Below are 25,572 nucleotides of genomic sequence, written 5' to 3'. Positions count from 1 at the left end.
AACAAATATTGTCTTTCAACAGTTGTTAGATCCAGTTTAAATGTCTTCGTTTTACGTCTACAATCTTCTTGTGATAAGCTGTAACAAAAATATATTGTTTAGAGTTCCAATATTATTCGCTCAGAACACGGGAAGTTACAGGACACAATTCGATAAGTTTGTTTCTTATGAAAACAGTATTAGTGCATCATTAAATTAGTGTAGACATGAACAACTCATGTCGAGCCGATAAACGCCTACTGCAAGGCGTAGGCGTCCTTCAAAGGTCGCCACGATGACCGGTCATGTGCTGCTCGCACCCAGCAACTTCACGTGACCTTAACTATGTTTGTTATGTATTACTCCACCTAGTGGGGGGCCTTCCCATACCATGACTATCGGCTCGTAATCCCCATTCGAGAACCCTTCGGCCCCAACGGCCATCAGTTGCACGAGCGATTTGCTCTGCCCACTGTCACTTCAGACGAGCAATTCTTCGAGCAACGTCGGCGATTTTGGTTCTTCTGTGAATCTCCTCATTTCTCATTCGATCTCGCAGCTAAACTTTACAGAGAACAGAAGAGAATATGTTTGGGAGCTAACCGAACGTTGCTCGCCCGATTTACATTCGGCGAATAATCTCTTTTTCAAACTTGGACTTGCCAACTTCGACGGTAACAAAAGAGACATGTTTTGTACAAATAGAGCAAAAGATGAACCGGCGGATTCTGCAAATGCCAAATGGAGAGCTGTGAAAGTTCGGTCCCAAAAAGTGCAGAAGTTCTATGTTCTGATTACGCTCTTAATGAACTTAAGTAGTATTTGGACAAACAGCTAATGAAATAAAAATCATGTCCAGTTGAGTTTTACATAAATTATCGTCATTTTACTTCTCTCTTAAATTGTCTTGAAGTATTCAAACTCCCAGGCTTCCTCAGCATCGTTTGATGGTTTTTATTTTTATCCACTATCTCTTTTCATACATAAAGATTTCTATATATTTTCAAGATCTACTAAGTCTACTTAACATTAGGTATGAATAATTTAAGTAATAAATATATTTTGCAATATTAGCAAAGAATCCTAAAAATAAAGCGTTTTATTCTTAATTTAAAGGTCTGACGTTATTAAAGTAAATAACGTGAAAAGGAATGCAATAGAATTGGACGCCGAGAGATATTAAGGTAGGCAAACGCCATTTTGTCCTTCTTCATTTTTAAGCGTGCCGCGTCAGGTTGTACGTATTGCATTTCTCTTAATAGTTTCTTAATAAGTATACATTTGAGTTTGGAAATTATTAGATATTATTTTGTAGTTATTCAACTATAATCAAGATAATTTGTAACGGTAATTGAATTTGAAGGGCTTTTTACGGCTTACGGTATGCAAATGCAAGGAATGAATCAATATGGAAATAGAGGATTTGGCGGACCTCCTCAGCCACAAAGACAAGGCGGTCGCAGAGGAAACAGCCGTGGCGGATTTCGAAATTCTAGATTTGATCACAATAACCAGAGAAATCAAAATCATGGTCAAGGAGGTCAACGACCTAGTAATGAGGTAAGTAGTACTAGTAAATTTACGCGTTTTTCTACTATAACTATTTGTGATTTGTTTGGAATAAGAACTTCTATTAATTACTGCAATATCTTCAGAAAATTTTGCTTCTAGTCCCGTTACGATACTGCCCGCCATTTTGTTTGATGGACTCATTTTGTTGTATCGTCTTTTTTCTAGCTACAATTATATGGATTTTTTGATGTCGTTAAGTTTTGGATTGATTCAAATGACATTTTTTATAATCATTATTTAAAAATAGGCTCTTATTATTATTTTCGAATTTTGAATAAGCGTCTGTCCAGTAGGCAATATAATTTTATATAGTTTCACTTCTTCCTATTTTTGCCTATTTAGCTTATAGTTGTTGTTAACTGATGACGCAAATAAAAACTTGGTCTCCGTTCTAACACGCATACAGACTTTTTGGGAAACGTTGGTAAATGGAAATTAGAATTGTGTCCCTGACTCCTCCAGTTACATTTACGATTGAAATTGCTTTCATACTATGCACAGCAACTCAGCTTATATCAAAATCGTAGTGATCTATTTATAGTAAGGGTTTGGTGAAAAAAGATCCTAATCAATTAGGGATCTTATATACAATGTATGCTGCTATAGCTTACTGCAAGAGATTGTAATAGTTAGATTGCAATCATACTTAAGATACCAAATAATTTCTGGATAATGTCTCAAGTTGGTTGATTGTTGTGTGCAGTTTTAGTTTTTTTGATTATTAAATTGAGGGAGATAAATACCATGTGGTTGTAGATGAATTGTTGAAGATTGTAATTATAGGAACTTTGCTAGACTTGGTACATTACACAGCCAACAGTTACAGTTGTTTTTAAATACAGATAGAGGCTAGTCTTTTGTGAAAATAAAACTTTAAGTTCTATAGTCAAAACATTTAGAATTAGGCTCATGTAATTTATCAACATCACATGTGTATTGCTAAATTAAAAGGCAATTATCCACTATTATCACTTTAGTCAGTGAAGCAACAACCTGCAGTAGAAAAGCAACAGCAGCAACAACCTCCGCAACAGAAGGATAAGCCTACTGAGGTGACTCAACAACCTCCATCAACTACACCAGCACCTCAAGTGCAACAGAATCGACCACAACAGCAAAATCAACGCCAGCAACAAAATCAGCGCCCACAGCCTCAACCTCAACAACAACGTCAGCAGCAGCCTCAACAGATACAACAACAGCAGCCACAACAACAGAAAACTCCTATGAACATTCCACCTAAATCTGAATCTCAAGATGATGTTGATAAATCTATTGATAATGAGCAAAATAGTCAAATACCTAATTCCAACCAGAATCAATTCCAAAAGGTTTGTATTATTTTGTAATAAAAGTTCTGATTTTTATCCTACTTTTTAAATAAACTAGGTTAATAATTTAAAATTTTGTGTTATATGTTTAATGTCTAACAAAGTTCATTACTCACTTAAATAAATTGTTTGTAAGACATTAATTACTTCAATGTTAATTTTTAATTTTTGTGTAATATTTATCTAAATGACATTTTGACAATACAAATAATAAAATGAGTACTAATGGTACTCTTGTAATGACAGTAAACATTTATAGATTTTTTAAAATATAAAGCTTTGCTTTGCTTTGGCTTTGGATTACACAAGTTTCATGTGAATATCAATTAATATTCTTTTATATGATAAATTTATGTTTTTGAAAATTATGATCTATGAATATGTAATTTGTTATTAGAATATCAATGGAAACTTTGGTGGAAACAAAGGTGGAACATGGAGTCAGGGAGGACCAAATGGACCTGCAGGCCCAAATCTTAGTGGGCCTGGAAATAAATCTAATCAAAACAGTAACCAAAAACACTTTGGCCCCAAATCTGGTGGAGGATCATCCCGTAGTCAACAACGTAATAGTATGCGAGGACAACCAGATGGAAAACCAGTTCAACGCGAGGTACAATGCAAAATATCTAATACATTTATTTGATTTTACACATGAATATGGAGAATTAAATCAGGATAGTTCATGTCAGCCATTTTAGAATGTGAAGCTGACTTGCTGTTTGTCTTAATACACTATGTGATCTTTGACCTAGTTTAGCTTCACTAGCATCCTCGAATTGTTTTTTTTTTTTTTGAATATCAGGAGCAGCTATGGTCATTTTGTGTCATCTTCACTCTACAAAATCTATTCATACAGGTTACCAGATATATAGTGCAATTTGTAGATAAAATTACACTTGATATCAATTATTTTGGTTAACCATAACTACTTTTTTTCCTTGCACTGTCATGCTATTTAACTTAATTATTTTGGAATACAGGAGCATATGTTAGCGAACAAGCTTAAGGATTTAGTGGGGCCATTGGTTGACTTGCCTCCAATTGACCAAACCGAGGTCAAATTTAATGGTAGAAGTAGACTGTATATTGGAAATTTAACATCTGATGTAACTGAAGAGGAAATAATGAACCTCTTTGGACAGTATGGTGAAGCTGCTGAATTATTTGTCAATAAAGAGAAAAATTTTGGATTTATTAAGATGGTAAGTGAATAATACTAAACAGATAATTATAAAGTTTTTCCTAAATAATAATTCTTCTTTTTCAATTTTAAGGATTATAGGGTAAATGCAGAGAAAGCAAAGAGAGAACTTGATGGTAAAATAAGAAATGGGCGTACACTTAGAGTAAGATTTGCACCTCATAACAGCGCAGTCCGTGTAAAAAATTTGCCGCCATTCGTGTCTAATGAGCTTCTATATCGAGCCTTTGAAATATTTGGAAAAATTGAGAGAGCTTATGTAAGGGTTGACGAAAGAGGAAAGACTTTGGGAGAAGGTGTAGTCGAATTTGCGCGTAAACCCAGCGCATTGGCGGCAATTCGAAATTGTACAGAGAAGTGCTTTTTCTTAACTTCGTAAGTTTATTCTTATTATTAATGCTGTTTTGTTAACTTCAAATAGGCATTGTCGTTAATTTTTCCTATAGATATTTTTCAAAGTATGTAATAGCTGTATGCAATTTACAGTTCACTACGCCCAGTAATTGTAGAGAACTTTGAAGAACCAGATGAGTTTGATGGTCATCCTGAAAAGAATTTGCCTAAGAAACATCCAGAATATTTGAGAGCTCGTGAGGTATGTAGGAATAATTGTTCATTGTCTTTTAAAAGTTATCATGTCCTCTTACATTTATGTATATTTTTTAAGGTCGGACCTCGTTTCTCAGAGTTAAACAGTTTTGAACATGAATATGGAACACGGTGGAAGCAACTGCATGAACTTCACCGTCAAAAAGAAGAGGCTTTGAAAAAAGAGTTGGCAGCAGAAGAAGAAAAGCTTGAAGCTCAAATGGAATATGCCAAGTAAATATAGATCGCTAATTACAATTTGATACACAGTCTTTGTTTATAGGTGTAAAAGATTTAAAGGATCAAAGCTTTTACACTAGTAACCAAACACCCTGTATAAAGATCTGTTCTTAGGTTGATCAGAAACATACAATGATTCTATATAAAAAAATATTGATTATTAATAGTTTTAATTATTGAGCATTTCAATTTTTAAGTTCTTGTGTTGAATAAGACAATTGTTATCTATATTTTATTGTCTCAACGTTTTTATGAAACAATGATATTTAACTTAATTTTGAATTGTAGGAATTGTTACTATAAATTATTGTTTTTTGTATGTCAGAATTTTAAATTAAGATTTTCAGCTGTAATGTCTGCTTTTTTTGTTAGTGCCCATTCGCAGCAGGGTAGTTGCTAAGCGTGTGTATACTCGCCAAACAAGTGTGCTTAAAAATTTATACTTGAGTGAATGCCCTGTGGATGTTAAATATTCTAAATTACTAAATGGAATTCTCAATGTGCCTTCTAAAACACTTCATAATCTGTTAAAACAAACTTATATGGAAGATATCATGATTTTAGAGTACTGTAAGATTTAAAAGTAACAGTTAACATGTTTCATTTCAAAATTAATCCATATCTCTAGCAATACCTTATTGATTCAGATGTTATAATGTGATATATGACCATGGCTGTGTGCTGTAGATATGAGCACGAGACGGAACTACTCCGCGAGCAACTGCGACAACGTGAGCAAGATCGCGAGCGACAGAAACGCAGCTGGGAAATGGCGGAGCGCGCGGCGGACGAGCGGCGCGAGGCGGAGCGCGCGCAGCTGCTGCGCCAGGAGGAGGAGCTCTCGCAGCGCATGCGCCTGCAGGACGATGAGTTGCGTCGTCGTCAACAGGAAAATACGCTTTTTGTGCAGGTACTACTCACATCTAAAGGTTTTTAAGATCGCATGTAATCCATCCAGGAGCCTAATTGTACATACGTTTTTGTGAAATAGATATTTGCAAGCAAAACAACATTAACACTAGAATTATGGACTGAGCCAATTTGACTCATTGAAAATTTGAACTCTAATACATATAACTTCAATTTTACTTTTTCAAAAAATACATAGGTTTTTGCTTCCATGGTAAAATATATGTGAATGTTCATTCTTCTTTTCTGCAGACCTCTTCATTTTGCATTATCTAATGTGGTATACCTATTTTTATGGTTGCAAGCCAATTTTACTCATAAACTACTTTAAAAATTAATTGTATAACATGAAATTTGATGATCTCATCACGCCTAGGCAACAGCCAAGTAGCTTGTGATTGGTTACTCTTCACATTTGTAATTCCTAACATACAATATTTGTATGTGGAAGGCTTTGTCACTTGTCTTTGCTACTTAGCTACATTACTACCTACTTCTGTCAGTGTTTCGATTTATACATCGAATGTGAACAGTGCAGGGCAGTCGACTAATATATAATTTATAATATTCATTTTTTGCCTGAAAAATGTTATTTATGACATTTTGATAATATAAATTTTATTTTAATTGATTTGGTACTATTTTGCTTGCAAAAATATTCATTTTTCTTGTATGGGTCAAATAGGCCCACAATTACACAGTATAAATAGGAATTCAATCAATTTCCGTAAATCTTGTGTTAAGTAGCATTGTACAAATAAACTTACAAGATTTTTTTTTGCATAAAGTCTCATACTTCACATGTAAAGAATGAATCAATCTAGATCGTGGGATTTAATACTTTTAATTTTTTTGACACAGGCCCAGCGGCTGAATTCCATGTTAGACCGACAAGAACAAGGCATGTTTGACCAACAGCAACCTATGGTAAGTACCTTTATTATTTAACATATTAGAAAAACTATTTTGAACTAATTTTTTTTTGGATTCAATTAAGTCAAGTAAGAACAAGATTATTAATATATTAAATTTTCAGTCTTCACATTAATATATATTCACATCATTTTTAATTGTTTGGTACTAAAACCAATGCAGGATATTAACAAATATTATTCTTGTTTTTATAACCTTTTCTATAAATATATTTTGTAAACAGATATGTTTATAGAAAAGAAACTAATTCTTCTGGGATCTTAATTTGACTTAAAACAGGAAAAGCCAATTTTGTTATTGCCTAAATATACTCTGTACACACTGAACTAATAAATAGATGAACTTACAAATATGCTTGTCTCTCACATTTCACTGTTTTTGGCAGATAACTATACATCTATAATTGAGACTATCAATAGAATAGCAATAACTATATTACCATTTTTTATAGTAAACTTGTTGAATGCAAGAAGCTGACGACTTGGCTCAACTACACTTTAATACAATGATGCAATTTCTAATTTCTTATTTTACATATTTTATATTTCCACACTATAATTACCAAGCTAAAATAATAAAAAGGTAATTCTTCCAGTACATGTAATTTCATGTTTTATATAAATGTTGTGTTCATTTTAATCTTAGTAAAAAGTATATCCTTTACAATAAATAATACAAGAAAAATTTATTAGCTATGGATAAACTTGTCTAGAACACTTTTTACATATATATATTATATCCTAAAATTTTGGGTTTACCTTACCTAAATTATATTAAATGTTAGATTAGACTATGGTGGGTAATGTTAAAGTTATTGTTTAAATAAATATATATAATAAATATTATATATATATATTTCACATCTTAACCTATTATATATTTATTTATTTTGAATGTTAGGTAAGATATTTCGAAAACATTTTAAAACTTTGCCATTGGATACATTTCGAAACCGGTCTGAATTGCATTTACAGGAAAATCTTGTATATTGTATGTAGTAAATAATAGAAACAAAATAATCTTCGATAATTTAACACTTGTGTAGTAAGGTGTCTTTTTTTAAGTCTTCGCAATATCTCTACTTTGATAAAATGGCCAAACATTACATATGTCATAAATCTAAATAATCTAAATCGTCTTTAGTCTCTTATCTGCCTGTTTAAAATACTTTCGATGTCCATGATCTGCAGTGCTTAACAACCTTCTGAGCAACTTTCCCAGTACACATCCACTGCACCCACTGCCCATCACTAAATCTATTTATTAGCTTTGTGTGTACTACATCAAAGTGGCATTATATCAACATGGATTAATTTATTTCAACTACATACTTAATGTATTTTAGCTATAAAATGTTTACACATAGTTGTTCCATTGAATATCAAGAGATGTTCTTAATCCTATACATGTATATCTTTTTACTCTTTGCAACAATATTGATATCTTTTGTTGGAGGATGTATCTTCGACAATTCTATGCTCTGTTTTTAAGTGCCGCGCAACAAAGAGTCGTGGTGTTTGCTGAATAAACTTAACAATACAAAACTTATTGCATGGTTTGCTGGAGATCTGTTATCTTATGGAAGTACAATGATTATTTAGGTTATTGTCAGCAGTTTGTCAGAATGTGAGTGCTGGTGCTTATGTTCAGTTCCATGAACTTATTTGCACTTATTGTACCATAATCAGCTTTTATCCTAATTGACATTAAACAATAAAAGTCCATGTTAGACAAGTTTGTAGTTTTATGTATTTATTATAGGTTAATACATAACACTACCAATCTAAAAACAAAATGAAGTACTAGCGTAAATTTTTGTTCATAAATTTTTATTTAATTCTTAACAAAATAAAAAAAAACTACCTTGACTTCACAAAAGTTTTTAATGTTCTTGTCAGGTTTGTACAACAATTGACATTAATGTATAGCATGTAATTCATAAAGAAAAGTATATAGTTTGTATAATAATGTATCGTAAAGAAAAATTATAGGGCTATCTGAGTTTCTTAGTTTTAAATAAAAATTTTAATGAATAATTTTTCTATTTGTTGTTTACATGGTTATCAAGGTGAACTAATTTATTTCTTTTTATTCGAAAGTTATCTCTAAAAAGTAAGTATTCTAGCATATTATATCTAACTCTTTTTTACACAGTATCTTCAGTTCGTTAGAAAATTTGCAAAAAAAACGTGTAAAAATACATGTTCCATATGGAAGATTACATAGTGTAAAAAGTATTTTTTTTTTTAAAAAAACATGCAAACGAACGATAACGAAGTAATTAATTACATAAGTATTTATAAAACAAAATCATTAGTTTTTGTTACAAAAAAAATTTAAAAATTGTATACGGTAAAAATTCAGTACTAAATTAAAATGAATTTTAAAGCATTTTTAGGTAATCGTTAACAACTTGTATGCACCTTGATGTAAAACGGCAGCTGTATTTGTTTTTAGGTTATTCCTATAATATATCCAGCTACGCGAAACAAGATAACGTTGAAAGTTTAATACGCGTTCCGTGTATAATAAAATAAATATTTTTAAAGTGCTTTGACAAGACATACGTGTAAAAAGTGTATTTATACTTATTGATTAATGCGTTAGTTCAAAATCGTGTATAAGAAAAAGAAAGGGTTAGGTGTATATTGCATTAGTATTGAAAACAGTGTGTACATTTAGAGAAATCCATATCTTGTGAGATGATGTAGAACGGCACATGTGTATATGCTCGATACGTCAAATTATTTACTTGATTATACATTGTTTTTATTTCATTCACTAAAAAAATTCTTTCAAATCCAGTCTGTTACAAATATCTTTCCGTTGCAAGATTAAGAAAGGGTTTTTTAAAGGTATACAAAAAGTCAAAAAAGGAAATGAAATAAGTTTTTTGGAAATGTTTACTCTTTGTTTGTTCATTTTGTAAGTGTAAAAAATCGTTATTAGCTCTTTTACATTTAATGTTTTTTACAAGTTTGACAAACTAAAGATTTATAAACAGCTTTTGGGCTCATGATTTCTCAGATAGCCCTATTTTTAACGCTTGCGTGTATTACTTTATTATACATAATAAAAAGAACTTGTAAAAAAAAAAATTGGCCACTTTTATGATTGCCCGCTTTAGGATGGAGGCTTCAGAGACCAGTACGACATGCCACGTGGAGGTTATGACGACATGCCGCCGCAGACACGCGGTTGGGACGGACCGCGCCTAATGGACGATTATCCTAACAAACGTCGTCGCTTTTAACTCCGTTATCTTTAACGTGACAGCGTGACGACACGCAGCGGTCACGCTGCGGGATTGCCCGCAGTCGTGACCGTGACCCGCGTGACCCCCGAGACCCGCGTGACTAACTATAGGTTGGCCACATACATAAGTAATCCTTACTTTATAAGACCATTTCTTACGATTGCATCTGTACGCAATAGTTTTATTTTTCTTGAAAAGGATGCACATTTTGACATTACGTATTAAACAAAACCCATGGTTAATTTAGATGTGTAGTGCACTCTCTAAAAGAGTATTCGAAAACGCTTACAACCGCACCAGCATACTATTGTAACACGAGTTTAATTCAATTATCATTATTCTGCAGGGTGCATTATGCGACATCATAAAAGGTTTTAGGCGGTTTCGCTTAATCTTTACGTATTTCTCTTGTGAATACAAATGAATAGTTTAATTTACTAAATATTTAATGTCAATTTAAAATAGAATATCGCTCGTATGGAGACGTAATATTTGCAATAATCTATCTGCATATAGAACTTCATGTAATGATTGCTTATATAATTGCTCTCAAAATTATTTTCAATATTCGGCACCAGGTTGAAATTCAAAGAAATACATATTTAAGCACGAAATTTTGAATCAATTTTAGAAAGTAGTAAAAATAGCTAATAATACCTCCATAAATAAAATAAGATTAATAAATTAGGTTATATTAAAATCATATGTTAAAAGGTTACATAGTAGTCTCTATAAGACGTAACAGAATATATTTAGCTTTTTAAATTTTCTCCGTTATTTTACTACTCTAGTTATCGAATTATAAACAGTATGCCTTTATAATCTTGTGAGAATAATAATTCGGGAAATTTATTTGCTCAGCGATTATTTTTGCGCTCGGTACACGGACTAACAATAAACTTATAGAAGTAGTATGTGTCAACGACAGCGTTACAGTAGCAAAATCGGGACGGACCATAATGAATGGTAGTTTATTACGTTAAACTGAATATGCTAAACCGTGCTTTAATACATGAATCGAAAGAGCTGTGTGTTGCGAGGTTTTTTGCAGATCAATTAACGATTTATTTTTTTAATAACAAAATATTATTTTTAATTATCTGAGACTGGTGTTTAAAAATTAATTGATTATCGCATTAAGAAAGCAAATACCAGATATAATAAAAGTGAAAATATTACCTATTGTGTATTGTAGAAGAAAACGGTTTTTCTTTTTCTTGTACATAATGATTTATACATGTATATGGTACAAGAAAAATATTCAGTGCCACGGGTCCACTACAGCTAAACTATTGTTTCGGATGAGAGTTTGAAGTAGAAGACTCAAGTTGCAATTGCTGTCATGATGCTGTCTACTTAATTACTTATTTCTTGTATGGAATTTAGACAAGACAATGCCAATTTTTTGAACGCGTGGCGCGTGCTTTAATGTGTGTACGAAAGTTTCACTTTTAAGAAGTTAGTTTTTCAGTTGCCATACTTCGACTATAAGTTTATTAGTCTCCATTGTTATTTGTGAAGTTTTGTTCTTTATTTACATAACTTAGCGAAAGACTATATAGAAGCAATTCTTTCAATTTATTTCTTGGTTCATTTTGAAGATCATTTACCATTTCGTTATGAATTTCAAGGCAATAATATGAAAGTTATGTATCAAACTTGTGAACAAGAATTGATGCCGCACACTCGGCGTTGAGTTTAGCGTTTTTTCGTTAAGCTTTTTGCAACTATGTTGCATTTTAAATTGCCAAGTTATCATAACACTATTTATTACAAAAGTTGCGTTAATAATTCGACTTTGTTTTTATATATGTATGATGTAATCTGTTGATTAAGTGTATGTAGGGTTGACTTTTGAGATCCTACCATTTAACGTAAAACTTATTCAAATCATTAATTTTATATCTAGTACTTCGAAAATTAACTATTGTAATTTTTTATAATTAGTACCTTTGCAGGTTATTTGTAGAAGTTACAAATAATTTAAATACCGATACACGTACAAATGGTTAAAAACTTCTTGTCCTCAAAACTATTGTGTCACTCACTTTCTTCTTTTTTTATTAAGTGACGGATGTTTTTTTTTTAAATGTAGTTTTATTTTTGTGTGTTTATTCACTACCGTTCAGAGCACTTCCTCGAAATATTGCGTACGGAATCAACGTAACGAGTATTTCTAACGCTCCTAATTTAATGAAAGACTTTTGAAGTATAGTGAGTTTTTCTGCAAAAGTTTTACCTAACCCACATGTGACGGAGCTTTTACATTTGTTATACATTACAGGAAGTACTCGCTACGTCGTTCTGTTTTGGTAAAATCACCTAAATGATTCGGAAGTTGCCAAAGGAAGAAACGTTATTTCTATTGAGTGTTTGAAAAAATATAGATGAATATTAATGTGCAAAATTAACTTATAGTAAAATTACTATAAATTATTAAATCTGCGCCTTGGTAGGCGTGATTCACTGTAATGTTATAATTAATTGGTACATTCAATAAATAATTTAGATCTAAGCCTATTCACTGAGACTTTTTTTCAACGGAACCTTAACGAAATATCAAAATATTGCCTTAATTGAATTTGTATACACATTTATTGGATATTCCCTATCAATCCAATACCGTGTATCTTTATCAAGTGGATGCGGACAGAGTTGCCTGGGTTTTGGTCAAATTTGGTCAATCTGTCGTGGAAATTGAAATTGTTATTAACAAATAATGGTTGGGTTGGTTCAGTTTTTTTGTTTCTATGCACATTTAGCGGTTTCTAATTTGACACTTATCGTCTCGCTTTTTCCGTAGCTTCTTCGATTTGTTTATTTGCATAGTTCATAACGATAATATAATATAGTTGGAGTCAGGGGGCATCTGTTGTGCGCCAATAATCATTCTATATTTCAATTCGTTCCTGTAGGTTTTATAAGCCAGATTTGCTTTTTTTTTTAAAGAAAGTGTTAATGCCTGGCCATTTTTACTGTTATGGATCAATAAAGTAATAAAGATGCTTTAAGAACTATGTACCAAAAAAATAATGCGATGTGCACCAGTAATTAAAACTTATCAAGTTAAACTGGGAAAGTTTACGTGACCAAAAACGTTACGATTTTTATTTAAGAGAGATACTTATTGTCATAGTTTATATATAACGAAATGTTTGGGATTTAAATGGTAAAAAGATCCTCGGTTACTGTTGGCGCAAAAGCACAAAGCCTCTGAAGAACAGGTAACAAAGAAAGCATATTAGGTTTTTGGAATAACTCCTCTGTTCTGTTGATTGCTGTGTTATACAACATCGCCTGTCAAATTCGTTCTAAATATATAGTACTAACACTCTCCTAGCGTCTGACTTGTGCAACGGATATCGATTCGGAAGTGTTATCCTATCGGACGCTGACGACCATTGTTCAGCGACCTTCGAAAATGCTAAGATTGTTCAGAACACGGCAACTAACGAACTAACTTGACCTTATCAGCCGCATATAGAGCACTGCAGTGAGATGTTGGTAAGAAAATTTGGACATGTTACGTGACCTTTGCTGATCGACTTTAATTAAGTGTTACGGTTCTTAGTGATTTTGGGATCTAGTTTTTTTGATTTAATGAACTATTACTATAGCAAAGTCTGTGGTTGGTTTTCATAATTTGAGATAAACCGTATGCATTGGTGATGATTTGCATATATTACCGAAAGATTTAGAAAGATCCGTTAAAAATATTTTGTTTCCTAATCGCAAAATAAGAAATAAACGTCGCTGTGCATAGAAATACCAGTTTATAGAAAATCTGAATATATTTAAAGATTTTAATTTGAGAAGTTGATCAGTGTGCAGTCCGGAATTGATGGAGAATTATATATATCGTTTAATTTCCTACGATCCGTACGCTTTGAAAGGAAACATGTATCAGTAATGGGGGGTGCATTAGATCCATAAGAATGTAAAAATTTAAAACTCAAAAAGTAACTCGATTGATAGTTACTAATTTTAACTTTATAATTTATGTATTGAGGAGTTTCAGAAAACAAGTTATTTATACCAGTAATTAATATACCGTGATCAAAGAGTAAAGTCAGGTCATCATCAATATCATTTAAAACTTTGGCGGGAATGTAAGCTAATTTTTTTCCTAGGTTGGTAGGATTGACTAGAATATTCGCCAAGCGTCTGTTTATCAAAACTTGAACATTATTTGGTACAGCTCGAACTATTATGAAGGATATTTTGGTGTCACATAAAGTCTCGATTAGTGACAAAATGGCTCAACTGTTTCGAGGGCTGGAAAAAGCATTGGCAAATGAATGTTTTATCGGACGAAGATTACTTGAAATGAAATTGATTTCGAAGAAGAAGTAAAGAATTTATATTTTATAAATAAATTTACCTTAATTTTTGATCCCAGTATTACATACATCAACTCATCTCTTCTAAAATTTATAGACATAATATTTAAAAAAAAAGTTTTAAAAATCGAAGACTTAACCTTTTCATGTATGTTATTTATACATCATCCTATCATTAAAGAGGTTTTAAAGAGTTTTAACGCAGTCCAAAGCGATGACCGTAATGAAAGTCGTTTAGCAGCGACTGATGAAACTAACAAGTTGTGCCTCAGACTGGCAAGAGAGTGAGTAATTACTACTCGCAAATTCTAAGTAATGTTATATTAAACATTGAGTATGTTTGAACATTGAATCATCACATAGAATATTATATAATATATTTTGCAGGATCAGTAAGCGCTGAGGTTTTTGCTATGTAGTCATATTTTAATGTCATTGCATAAATATTAAAACTTGTATTTATTGTTAAGACCCCGAAACCATTAGAATCTTCACAGCGGGTGTTTCCTTTATAAGAAATGATTCAAAAAAGGAATAGAGGAAGGATCTTGGGTAAAAAGAAGTTCGTTCTTTGGTCGAACAGGCTATTCCAATTTTCAACTAATTATTCTCCAAAATAAAATAAGAGGCAGAGGGGTACACCAGCGTTTTTTTTGACTGTATTTTTGGAAAAGTTCGTGAACAACGCTACGAAGCAGATTTCTCCATCATTGCAATGCGTCAGCGCACTCGGATAAATGAACTTTCGGTTATTTGACTATAGCAAAACTGGAATTTTTGGGGTTGCTTCCTTTGGTCTCTAAGAATAAAAAAAGATTTCATGGATACGATTTCAAGATACCAAAAACGCGGTTGCGTTCGAAAAGTCCGTTAATGAAGACCCCTAAAGAAGAGTGGACTCGCTCCTCACAATAGTTTTCCAGGGTGCAACGATGCAGAAAAGAACCAACTTTTTAAAACAATAAATATTTTGTTAATTGACATTTAGTTTAATTTTTGGTATTCTTAATACTTCGTGTAACATCTCGTACATGTATTGTACTAATCTGTAAAATCTAATAGTTTGTCTGCTGATAAAAAAACATATTTTCATTTGCATAATCTAAATTGGAATTACATTTTACTTGGGCAATATTAATATTCCTATTTTGCCCGGTATACGAATCAAAATATTTCAATTTGTAGCGCAAGTGACAAAGTTTTTTATTAGATATAATAAAATGTTTAGATACCTTTCCTGGATTAGATCTTGCGGCAATTGCAGTAATTGCAAATACTGTAACGGACTAAATAGTTTTATTTTATTCCTGGCAAGAAGGATAAAGTCATTCAGCGTTTGCCTGTTTCATTTGAATAGCATTATTGAATCTATTTACATTCAAGTATAGTAATGTTATCGAAATGGAGTATGAAATAATATATTGTTCGTTGATAAAAAAATGTTTTTTTATGATACATTATTCAGGAACATTATTTGTTAATAAGGCATATTTTCATCTTTATCACTGAATAAATCATTATCATTATATAAAGAGTACTGAAGCCGTTAATAATTTTTTTTACTGCGGCTTTTTTGTTTTAGACGTGATATCATTTTTGAAAAGTATAAATATTAATTCATATTTATTATTTTTAGCAGTATGATCTAATTATTATTTGCTATTTGTCTAAATATTTTTTTTGTAGATACATTAACTTCGATGTTAAAAATGAAACGATGATGTAAATTCTCCGTAGATAGACGACTTGGTCAAAAAAAGTACGGGTAAAAATTGACAAAATAAAGTGTCCGTAATGAAACGGTCATTTTTATACAGGGTTGTTGGTTATAGGTGGAAAAAGCTTCAAAGCTTTTACACCAATTTCCAATCGTCGTGTAAAAAGTGTTTACTCTGGAAGGTTTTGTTAATTTATTTTTTTATACGAATGTGACAGGCATATAACGTATGTCAGTACTTAGTCTGCAGGTGCAGAGTAAATGAAATTTAAAATTTTAATATGTAGTAAGTAATCCCTATTTTAAAAACTCTTTTTCTTTGTCATTGTGCAATTTTTTCTGGAATCATTGATTTTTAAATAATACTATAATTGACAGCAAATCAGCTATACATTCACTCCTTCAAGACTGTTGACATTTATAACCAATCACCTTTTAGTCAGAGCACAAGGAAAATATGTAAGTATTACCACGTGCGAACACGCTAAGAATATTCATATTGTCTATAGTATGTTAATGTCTGAAAAGATTGAACAGTAATTTTCGTCGGCCACATTATGTGATACGAATGTTTAAAAAAGAGATGAATGAAAAAAGAACAATGACATAAATATTAAGGCTGGGGAAAAGCTTCTAACCCATTTGATACGAAAATTCTAGATATATTTCTTATATCGTTTATGTACGACTTTTAACAATAGTGCATGTAAGAGATATTTTGTTATGATGACTTGCCAATAGAGTGATTGTTACAATTTCTGTAGAAATGTTGTGTCATTGAATGAAATAACGTGATAAAAAATTGTGGTAGTACTTTCTAATGTCCAACCAGGCGGTAGACATAAAGATAATGAAGGCAACGTCAATTGTCTAAACAAAATCTGATAAAACCGAAACTGTTTGAAATCTGAAAGTGTGTTATCAGGGCTATATGGCCAATTAATTTTCGCCTCCCAGTCTGTCTCAATTTTAGTTGAGTGGCTAAAGGTATGTGAAATGTAATCACGATGAAAAATCTTATCTCTTTTGATTAATTCCGATCGCCATTAGTTTTTACTTCAATATAAGTTGCTGGCGGTGGAGATCCGGTAATCGGTGCCCTTCCAAGCACAGCTCTCCGCCATACACATAGTATCTCGTTATTACGAGATAACCTCTTCAAAATTGGTTCGGTTTTTAATAAAGAATCATCCGGTTCGTTATTAGGTTTCTTTCAGTGAGCTGGTCAAGTCAAAACTTTTTATGGTCAATTTTAGATACTTCAGCTACGTCGCAACTGCTACTGAAAAATGGCGACTATTTTATTCTTATCTGCGTCTAGTGCTATATTCACCTTCAAAATTCACTAATTGAAAAAAACTTCGTGCTACTCTTCCAGACGGCGGAATGAGGCTTTTTCATTATAGACGTAACATTTAAAAATGATCGAAATTCTTAATAAAGAAAATATAAAGACCAAATAAATTTCATTATCTTGTGACTTTCGAAATATATAACACAGACACCAAAAACTAGCCAGATAGAAAATAGTGCAGGCAAACAGATTTTGTTACAAGTTGTACACATTTGCGAAGACTATCCCAACCAATTATTTACTTAATTATGAACATGTTAAGCAGATACAACTAAATATATGGTTCAATTTACTGTTCGCGAGCATTATCAATGGGTTGGGGTTATCAAAGAAAATTGAAGACCGCCATAAACGCGTCATTACGTCCATTTATAGTCATCACAGGCATTTTTTCATAATTGAAAACAAAGTAAGATTTTTCTGAATTATATAATGTTCTGCGACTTTTTACGCGGATATACTTAAAGCCTAGGGCCAATTGTTACTAATATAATATTTAACCATGTGCTTGTTTCAGCAATGTCTCTTAACAGGTGTACTTCAAACGATAAGAAGATATATAACGACAACGATTGAGCATCTGATATATGTTAACAATTAATAATAATTCTGCTTCATAATGTATTCAAATCTCCACGACCCTCTTAATGTATTCAGATTCGGTGATCTGCTGTACCAAACTATTAGTAATTTTTATTTCCTCGACATATAATGCTTAATTGATTTTTGCATTACAATGCATAAAGTTATGTAATAATTTTAACGTTACACGTATTTCATTCGGTTATGTTTGTTAATATGCTTGTAGACTATTGATTATAGTCTTACCATGAGATATAATTCTTTTTTAACTTCATAAATTGAGGGTAATAAGAGAGCAAGATCTCTAAGAGAGTTTAACATTATTTTTTTCATTTAGGAAAGTAGTAAGAGACCAAGGTCCATCTCGCAATTTTTTCAGTCCAATTTTTCGCTTACTTTGCCATAAATTCAAAATATCAATTTGTTGCCACGACGGCTTAGAAAGGAACGCTTCAACTTCAGTAAGTGCTAGTTTTAACCGAGCCATATTTAGATTGTAATTTTTTCTGGCTTCATATTTCTTAATTTTTCTAGCTATACTGAGAAGAAACCGATAAAACTAGAGGAAATGAACTAGATAGTTTTAAAGTGACAATATTTAGCATTGCTGTTAACGAAGTAAAACATGATTTATTATTAATAAATAAAACAAAATAAATTAAACTAAGTAATAACTATAAACGTAAGAAATATACTATAATATGACCTTAAATAAATTCAACATAAGATCGTACATTATAAAATGCCTTTTAATGTCATTTTGTTCCATTCTAACACTTGAATTCATATTGGAAATGTTAGTTCTACAAAAAGTTATGTTGTATATTGAATGTGGAATTATAAGGCTCATTAAGTTGAGTTCACGTTTGTGTTTAATAAAATTTCTCCATTAAATTTGTATTCGTTCAAAATTAGTACCAAATTAGTCTATATTATATTATGACTTATACAGATTTATTCTAAAATACATAATTGTACTCGTTATTCATTCTGATTTGCACTTATTTTACTCGCAGAAAAACCAGTTTTGTTTGTATTGTAGTCCATACCACTGCATCTTTTATTAACGATTTCCATTGCAGTCAACTATATTGTTGTTTTACAAAATTGGCCATTTGATATATATTATATCTATAGTTGCTAATATGTTCTGAAATAAAACGAATTGTATTTTATAGGTATATATGGCAGTCTATTTTATAATTTATCCATCATTATCTGTTTATAGCTTAGTGTTCCGTTACCATTGCTTGTGTATCCTTTTCATCACTATGGACGCGATAAAAATACGAGTAATGTGAAATAAAAATTTATTTGGCGATGAAGCGAAAACTACTCTTAACAATAACGACGTGTTTGGACTTAACACTACAAGCGAACGCAAGACAAGTTATTGGTTTGGACGCTTTCGACTTGGAAATTTTGATTTGAAGAATAAACTGGGGCTGCCAGTAAACTTAAATTAACAACGCATTAACCTTTTGTGTGCTTGACCCACATTCGTACTAACTATCGCTATAATGAATTAATTGGCGCGAGGAAGTGGCGAGCGTTCCTTAACTAAACAGATTTAATCACAAAATCATATTCAACCTAGCGGATCTTTTGTATATTGTCGATCCATTTAGGCACACAAGGGTAGTTTTTCCAAGTAGCTCCAAGTCTTAGCACACAACTGCCTATTAAAGGCGACTGTGGAAGCTGTCAGACGACATTTGGTCCACAGCTGCGCTTGTAGAAGCTTGCGATGTTAGCACATAAATATTGATCCGTTTTAGCCAAATTGGCAAGGTAAACGAGCTCTATAAGTGGATATAGTACGAACTGAAAGAACGTCAGCGCGACCAGCCATTTGATGTAGTCATCTTGCTTAGACTAACAGTTATGAAAATGAATTTGAAAAGTCAGTCACTGTTTGGTGGTGAAGTAAGTAAAAAATGTTACTAGTATTAGAGCGGATATGTACTGAGGGAGTGGACACAATGATGGAGAAACTCGCAAATCTTCGGCCACCTTTAATAAATCGCTTTATCCCGCTGCCCCTGCTGCACGACAACGCCCTCGATCTTGCGCGGCACGACAAACTGTCTACGCTACTCTAGAGCTGGGGTTGGAATTTCAGTTTTATATATCGTTTTATTCAACAGACATTGTGCCCATCGAGTTTGTTTTTTCAACCTAAGTTTGGACATCTTGGCTAAAAAACTGGCAATTCAAAATGCCAACGAAAAATGATATCTCGTACTCAGGACATGTTCCAGAAGGGCATTGAAAGTTACTTCCGCGCTAGTGATGAATGCATTGATGGCAACTAACAAGAATATAAGAAAATTGACTTGAATTTTATATAATGGGAATTTAATAAACCTAATTAATATTTATGTGGGGCCATAAAAATAAAAGCTAACTAATTACTGTTTTGAAACAAGTATACCATAAAGATTGATTTTTAAGATACCAACATTAGACATAATCTTTTATCGAAAACATTACATCTATTATTATTATAGAATTCTTTTCATAACATTTTTATTCATAGTAAAAGAGAAGATTCAAGAAAGAAGAGAAGAAAGTGCATCAAAGAAAAAATTATTCATTCGATATCATTATTAGCAAACGTACGTGTAGTGCTCCAAAGGATGCAAAATTTTCCTTTGAATGGATTTTTTGTTTTTGGGTAAGTTGCCACTTGCGCGACAGCTCGTCCGACATGGGTGGAACTAACTCTCAGCTTGTAATATTATTATAACATGTAGTTATACATTTTAAATAGTCTAAAAAGATATGACTCGCCACCGTGTATAAAAATAAAATTTAATACTATCAACAGATTGTTTAAAAAAATTCTGATTTGTTGTTCGTTCATTACAAGAACAACACTACTTAATTAAATATATTTTGGGCGCCCTTGCTCAATTGGCTCATTTTATAATATAATTGAATCTTGTTTTAAAGTTTAATCGTCTTTAATTTTTAAATGTTGCCCTGAAGAGTCTTTAAAGATGTGCTGTAAAATTATTTATTTTATTACATTGGAAAGGTACGTGTTGGGAATTCTAAGCTACAAAAAAATCAATTTACAATTTATATTTTCGAGTTATTCTGACACTAACATTCTAACCAAAATTTCTCGTTTACTTATTCATGAAATATAATCGTCTAGAGTAGAATGAATTGCAAGAATATTCTAAACAGTTTTGGCATGACAGGTAATTTAATTATAAAACGGTATAGATTAAAGGCACAGTCATTTTAAATCGTTTTTTTAAAAGATCTAGTAATGTACATTTTGTGTGTGAAGTTGTGATGTTTCTTTAAATCGGGTCAGCGATGCACAGGTGTAATCATGTAAGATTATGATTAATTCACTTATGTTTTGAACGTTATACATAAAGTTGATAACTTTTTTTATACAAACAGCTTGAAATATTACATTTTGCGGGTAGGACAGACACACTTAAAAACTAAATTAATGCATACTATATCTTAATTTTACAGGAATGTTTAACGTCTATGGAATTACATGGATTTATTTATTGTGATATTATAATGTACGCTGATTGGAGTAGGTGCCATGACCTTGATACTCTCATTTCATAGCTAAGTTGGTACAAAGCAAGTCAGCTGAATGTCTACTTTTCGCGCTACCTTATACGAAATCTTCGATGAAATCCATCGCCATTAGAATTAACCGTCAGTCGAGATGCTGTACACGTCTTCTCAGTTAGTAAGTTACGATGTTCGAATGTATTATTTGTTACTCTTATAATTTAAAAAAAAAAATTGGGGTCGAGTAGCAATAGCTAGGACATTTTGTGAGAAGTTATTTGTGTGCTGTAAACATGTGTTCGCAGAAAAATTATTGCTTGTTTTACATTGTCTTGAGCAAGTATATATATTTAAAAAATGATTTTTACTGCTTTTTCTGGGTTATTTACAAAACGCCTTTTGATTGCACTATTTTGAAAACCTTAATGATTATCGTTAGTTCACTAAATCTTGAAGCGTAACTGTTTAAATTAATACAGCTCCGGGCGACCTTTATCACTATGATATAAGATAGAAAATCTTTAGTCATGTTGGCGTACGTAATTAACTTTAATAGCATCGACCTATTTTATAATATATACATTTTTTTAATTACAGGTTCACTAAGTTGATACCGAATTTATTATTACGTTACGTTTTTATTGCAGTTTCTTTGTAGTTTTTGAGCACATCTGTAACGCGTTACAGATCATTTATTATTTAAAAAGGTTAGCAAGAATTGCTTGTGAAGCAACTTCTTATATCTCTAAATATATAATCTAAATACATATCTATAAATACATAATGTGTAGAAGTCACTCTACTTATTTGCACGTTAAATTATCCATTTTATTATGAATAATTCAAAGACGACACACGTATGTATATACTGAAAGACAAAGAAAGCTGTTTTTCAACATGTAACAGTGATTTTAACTACTACACTTATTTAGCAATCGGAGACGATGACTGGTTAAAATTGTCAGTTTTTAAATAAATTTATAATTTAAAAGTAAAGTTTTGACATCTATACACAACACCATATCTACCCACAATTATTTTTCCACATTATTTAATGCTCGTACCTTTACACATCGTCCAATTTAATTAACGTTTACAGATATTGGTATGAATAGAAAAAAAAATTGTGGTGAATCAAATCACGCCAGGGTCTCCGTGATTCAAATGTAGTTGAGGGGAGGCATGGATAGCAAAAGACGCGCATAAATAAATACCTGGATATATTTGTTACTTGCTACTATACTAATATTGTTCTTGTAATTAGTTTTACGGATGATTCCGTTGATAAAGTATCGTATGTCGCATTTAATTATATACTTATATACGTTTACTTTTAAGTTTATCTTAGTCACATAATCTTCAATCCTCTTATTAGATGAATTTGATTGTTTTATGTTTACCTGTAAAAAAAAATTGCCGGTCTCTTAAGTTTTATAGCCTTTTATTAGGTCTTTATATCAGCCTATTTGCAAGGAATATTTAAATTTTCTAATCAACTGTTTAATATTTTTATGATTAAACTTTTAAATCATAAATATAACGTTTGTCATTGTAATAAGGGTAATATTTCAATTAAACATTATGTTCACAGGTGCCTGTCTATAGTTAAAACTTGCCGGCGTGCTTCTCTACAGGTAATTTATTCTCTTAAAAGTCATTTTGGAGATAATTTAGGAAAAGAGATAATTTTTTTTCCTCTATTGCAGGAGACGTACATAGAAGCATTTATCAAGACCCAAGGTTGTCATACTTACACGCGAGGTACGATCTTTTCTTTTTTATTTTTTACAATAATATGTAAATTTCATTCACAATAATGATGATTATACCATATAGTCTTCTTTTCCCAACTGAAGCATACTGATGCACAACTTTGTAATATCTGAACATGAACGCAATTGTGAACTTTTCCAATTCTTGCTCTCAGGATAACTACAAATTAACTACAGTCAATTATAAATGACATTTGCTCACGTGAGCTGGAAGTACATTTTTTTCTACGGATAACAAAGCGTGGGGGGGAGACATCCCCCGAGCCAATTTAGCGGTGTGAGCTGCGGATCAGACAATTTGTTTATTCAAGTATAGTATATGTAACCATGAAATTGGAGCGTTCACATTGCGATAGTGTTTAAAAAGATTATATATTGTGGAGATAACTGCTTTTTTGTAACCTTGATCTTTTGTTTTACAGCGGCGGCCGGTGTTTGTATTGGAAGTGTCAGAAAGTTAATAGGAAACGTAAGGCTTGTATGAAGTGTCAACAAGTAACAGAAAAGTGTCAGACTGTCTCAAAAGTCTCGTTATCCTTTACGTGTTAAACAGAAAGAGCTTGTTTAACATCTTAACGAATGAGAAGATCAAAGTCATAGCTTAAAATACTCTTTATAGAATCTAGTATGAATATAAGTCGGATAACAGTGAAGATGCGATAATGTATTAAAATAGTAAAGTATACACAAGTGGAACTTTTACTCTATGTAACAATTACAGTATTTCCAAGATGGGCTAAATGTATTGCTGTCATTGGAGTCACCATTTATATTCCTGCATAGCTCATGACCAACTTACATTTATACAAAGTAAGAGCATGTATTCATTGGTCATATATTTGAAAACTTTTCTAGCTATCTTTAAAAATACGCGTTTTTGTTAACAGAAGTCTGAAAATAATTTGATAATGAAATAGACTTTAGTACTGCTTTTCTTACCGTTCCATTTATTGTAAATTTTGGCTCTGACTGAATACGTTCCATGTATTACTCGCAATTTTTTTACATCTCCGTTAAAGGCTGCATGTGTCAAACATAAATACAAACTTAATACAGTCGAAGGTAGAAGTACTGTACTCGTTCGAAACTCTATTATAGTATTGAAAGTAGTCTTGCACGTCTAGTGTTTGATTGTAATTATATGCTGTTTATATTGTATGTATTTATAATAATAATTAGTATAAAATAATACGTGTACTTTTCAGTCGTTACAAGGGCGCCGTAGATTTTTCTTCAAACGTTATTGATACTTAGGTGAGTATTCGTTTTGCTTAAAAATAATATGCTAGAACTCAATCCATGCTACTTATTGCCTATTTTTGCTTAAAGAGATATATGCTATGATGATTTACTTATTTTGTCTTCTTTTCCCGACTGACGGATAATGATGCAAACATTTTTTTTTCTGACAAAATAAAAAAAAGAAAAGTTTTGAAAAAAATATACATATGTGCTTAAATTCTTTTATTTTGTTTCAGATCGGTTTGAAGAAAAATAATGTTTTAATTATTGATATGTTTTAATACTTTGTCCAATAATAAAATTCCATATTTTGTTATCAAATTTATAACATGTTTATACAATTGTAATGTTATTTTCTATTGGTTTAATGTTTTGTAACAATAAAAAAAAACAAAAAAACTTTGAAATTATTTCGACATAATAAAAACACCTATGCGTAAACTTAGAACACTGAGGATAAAATAAAAGAAAATATTTCAGCCGTTTATTTTAAAAATGCCGTAATTGTATTTGTCATTTTTTCCCATGTTTGGTACGTGGACTAAAACCATGACACGTATATCGTACAAATTATAATTATTTGTTATGTAGCAATAAAGCATCTTAGATTATTTATATTCCAAGTAAATACGATAATTTTTGACTTAAGTTTTTATAGCTCAATAATTAGTGAAAAAGAACTAGTAGTTGTAATGATTTCAAAAGAAGAAATGTAAAACGATATTCGAAAGTGCGGAGGAAGTCCGACTTGCCACCGCGGCTGCCGATCTTGTAATTTATACCGACGGCAGCTGCATTGAGGATAAGGTGGGTGCGGCGTTCTGCGTTATGCGGGACGCCGCAGAGTTGCATACTAAGAAACTCAAGTTGGGCAACTTCTGCACTGTATACCAGGCAGAGCTGCTAGCTCTAGCGGAAGCATCAGGGTACGCGGCCAGCGGGTCCGCGCAGTCATGCGTCATAATGAGCGACTCGCGGTCCGCCCTCGAAACTGTCGCGAGATC

The 25,572-nt window shown here is 31.9% G+C and overlaps 1 protein-coding gene across 2 annotated transcripts; it reads left to right on the top strand.

The window, feature by feature from the left end:
- Nucleotides 1–1,173: 1,173 nt before the first annotated feature.
- Nucleotides 1,174–24,474, top strand: LOC137932941 (hrp65 protein-like). Of its 2 annotated transcripts, XR_011109111.1 has the most exons (12): nt 1,223–1,539; nt 2,529–2,882; nt 3,280–3,495; nt 3,866–4,087; nt 4,160–4,461; nt 4,573–4,681; nt 4,754–4,908; nt 5,602–5,824; nt 6,685–6,750; nt 23,146–23,188; nt 23,261–23,315; nt 23,749–24,474. XR_011109111.1 is itself a non-coding variant. In XM_068776631.1 (11 exons), exons 2-11 carry the CDS (start codon nt 1,363–1,365, stop codon nt 10,007–10,009), a joined length of 1,950 nt encoding a protein of 649 aa, XP_068632732.1. In that variant the 5' UTR covers nt 1,174–1,216; nt 1,343–1,362; the 3' UTR covers nt 10,010–12,527. The 2 variants fall into 2 exon arrangements, 1 of the variants encoding a protein (XP_068632732.1); XM_068776631.1 differs by lacking the exons at nt 23,146–23,188; nt 23,261–23,315; nt 23,749–24,474 and adding exons at nt 1,174–1,216; nt 9,884–12,527 and having other exon boundaries at nt 1,343–1,539.
- Nucleotides 24,475–25,572: the final 1,098 nt, after the last annotated feature.

The sequence above is a fragment of the Battus philenor genome, unplaced genomic scaffold (genome assembly GCF_028537555.1).
Source record: "Battus philenor isolate CCGP_79_NKW_IND1 unplaced genomic scaffold, ilBatPhil1.0.hap1 SCAF_12, whole genome shotgun sequence".
In the NCBI taxonomy this organism is placed as follows: domain Eukaryota; kingdom Metazoa; phylum Arthropoda; class Insecta; order Lepidoptera; family Papilionidae; genus Battus; species Battus philenor.
The sequence above is the reverse complement of the archived record's forward strand: the minus strand, read 5'-3'. Positions and strand labels throughout refer to the sequence as shown.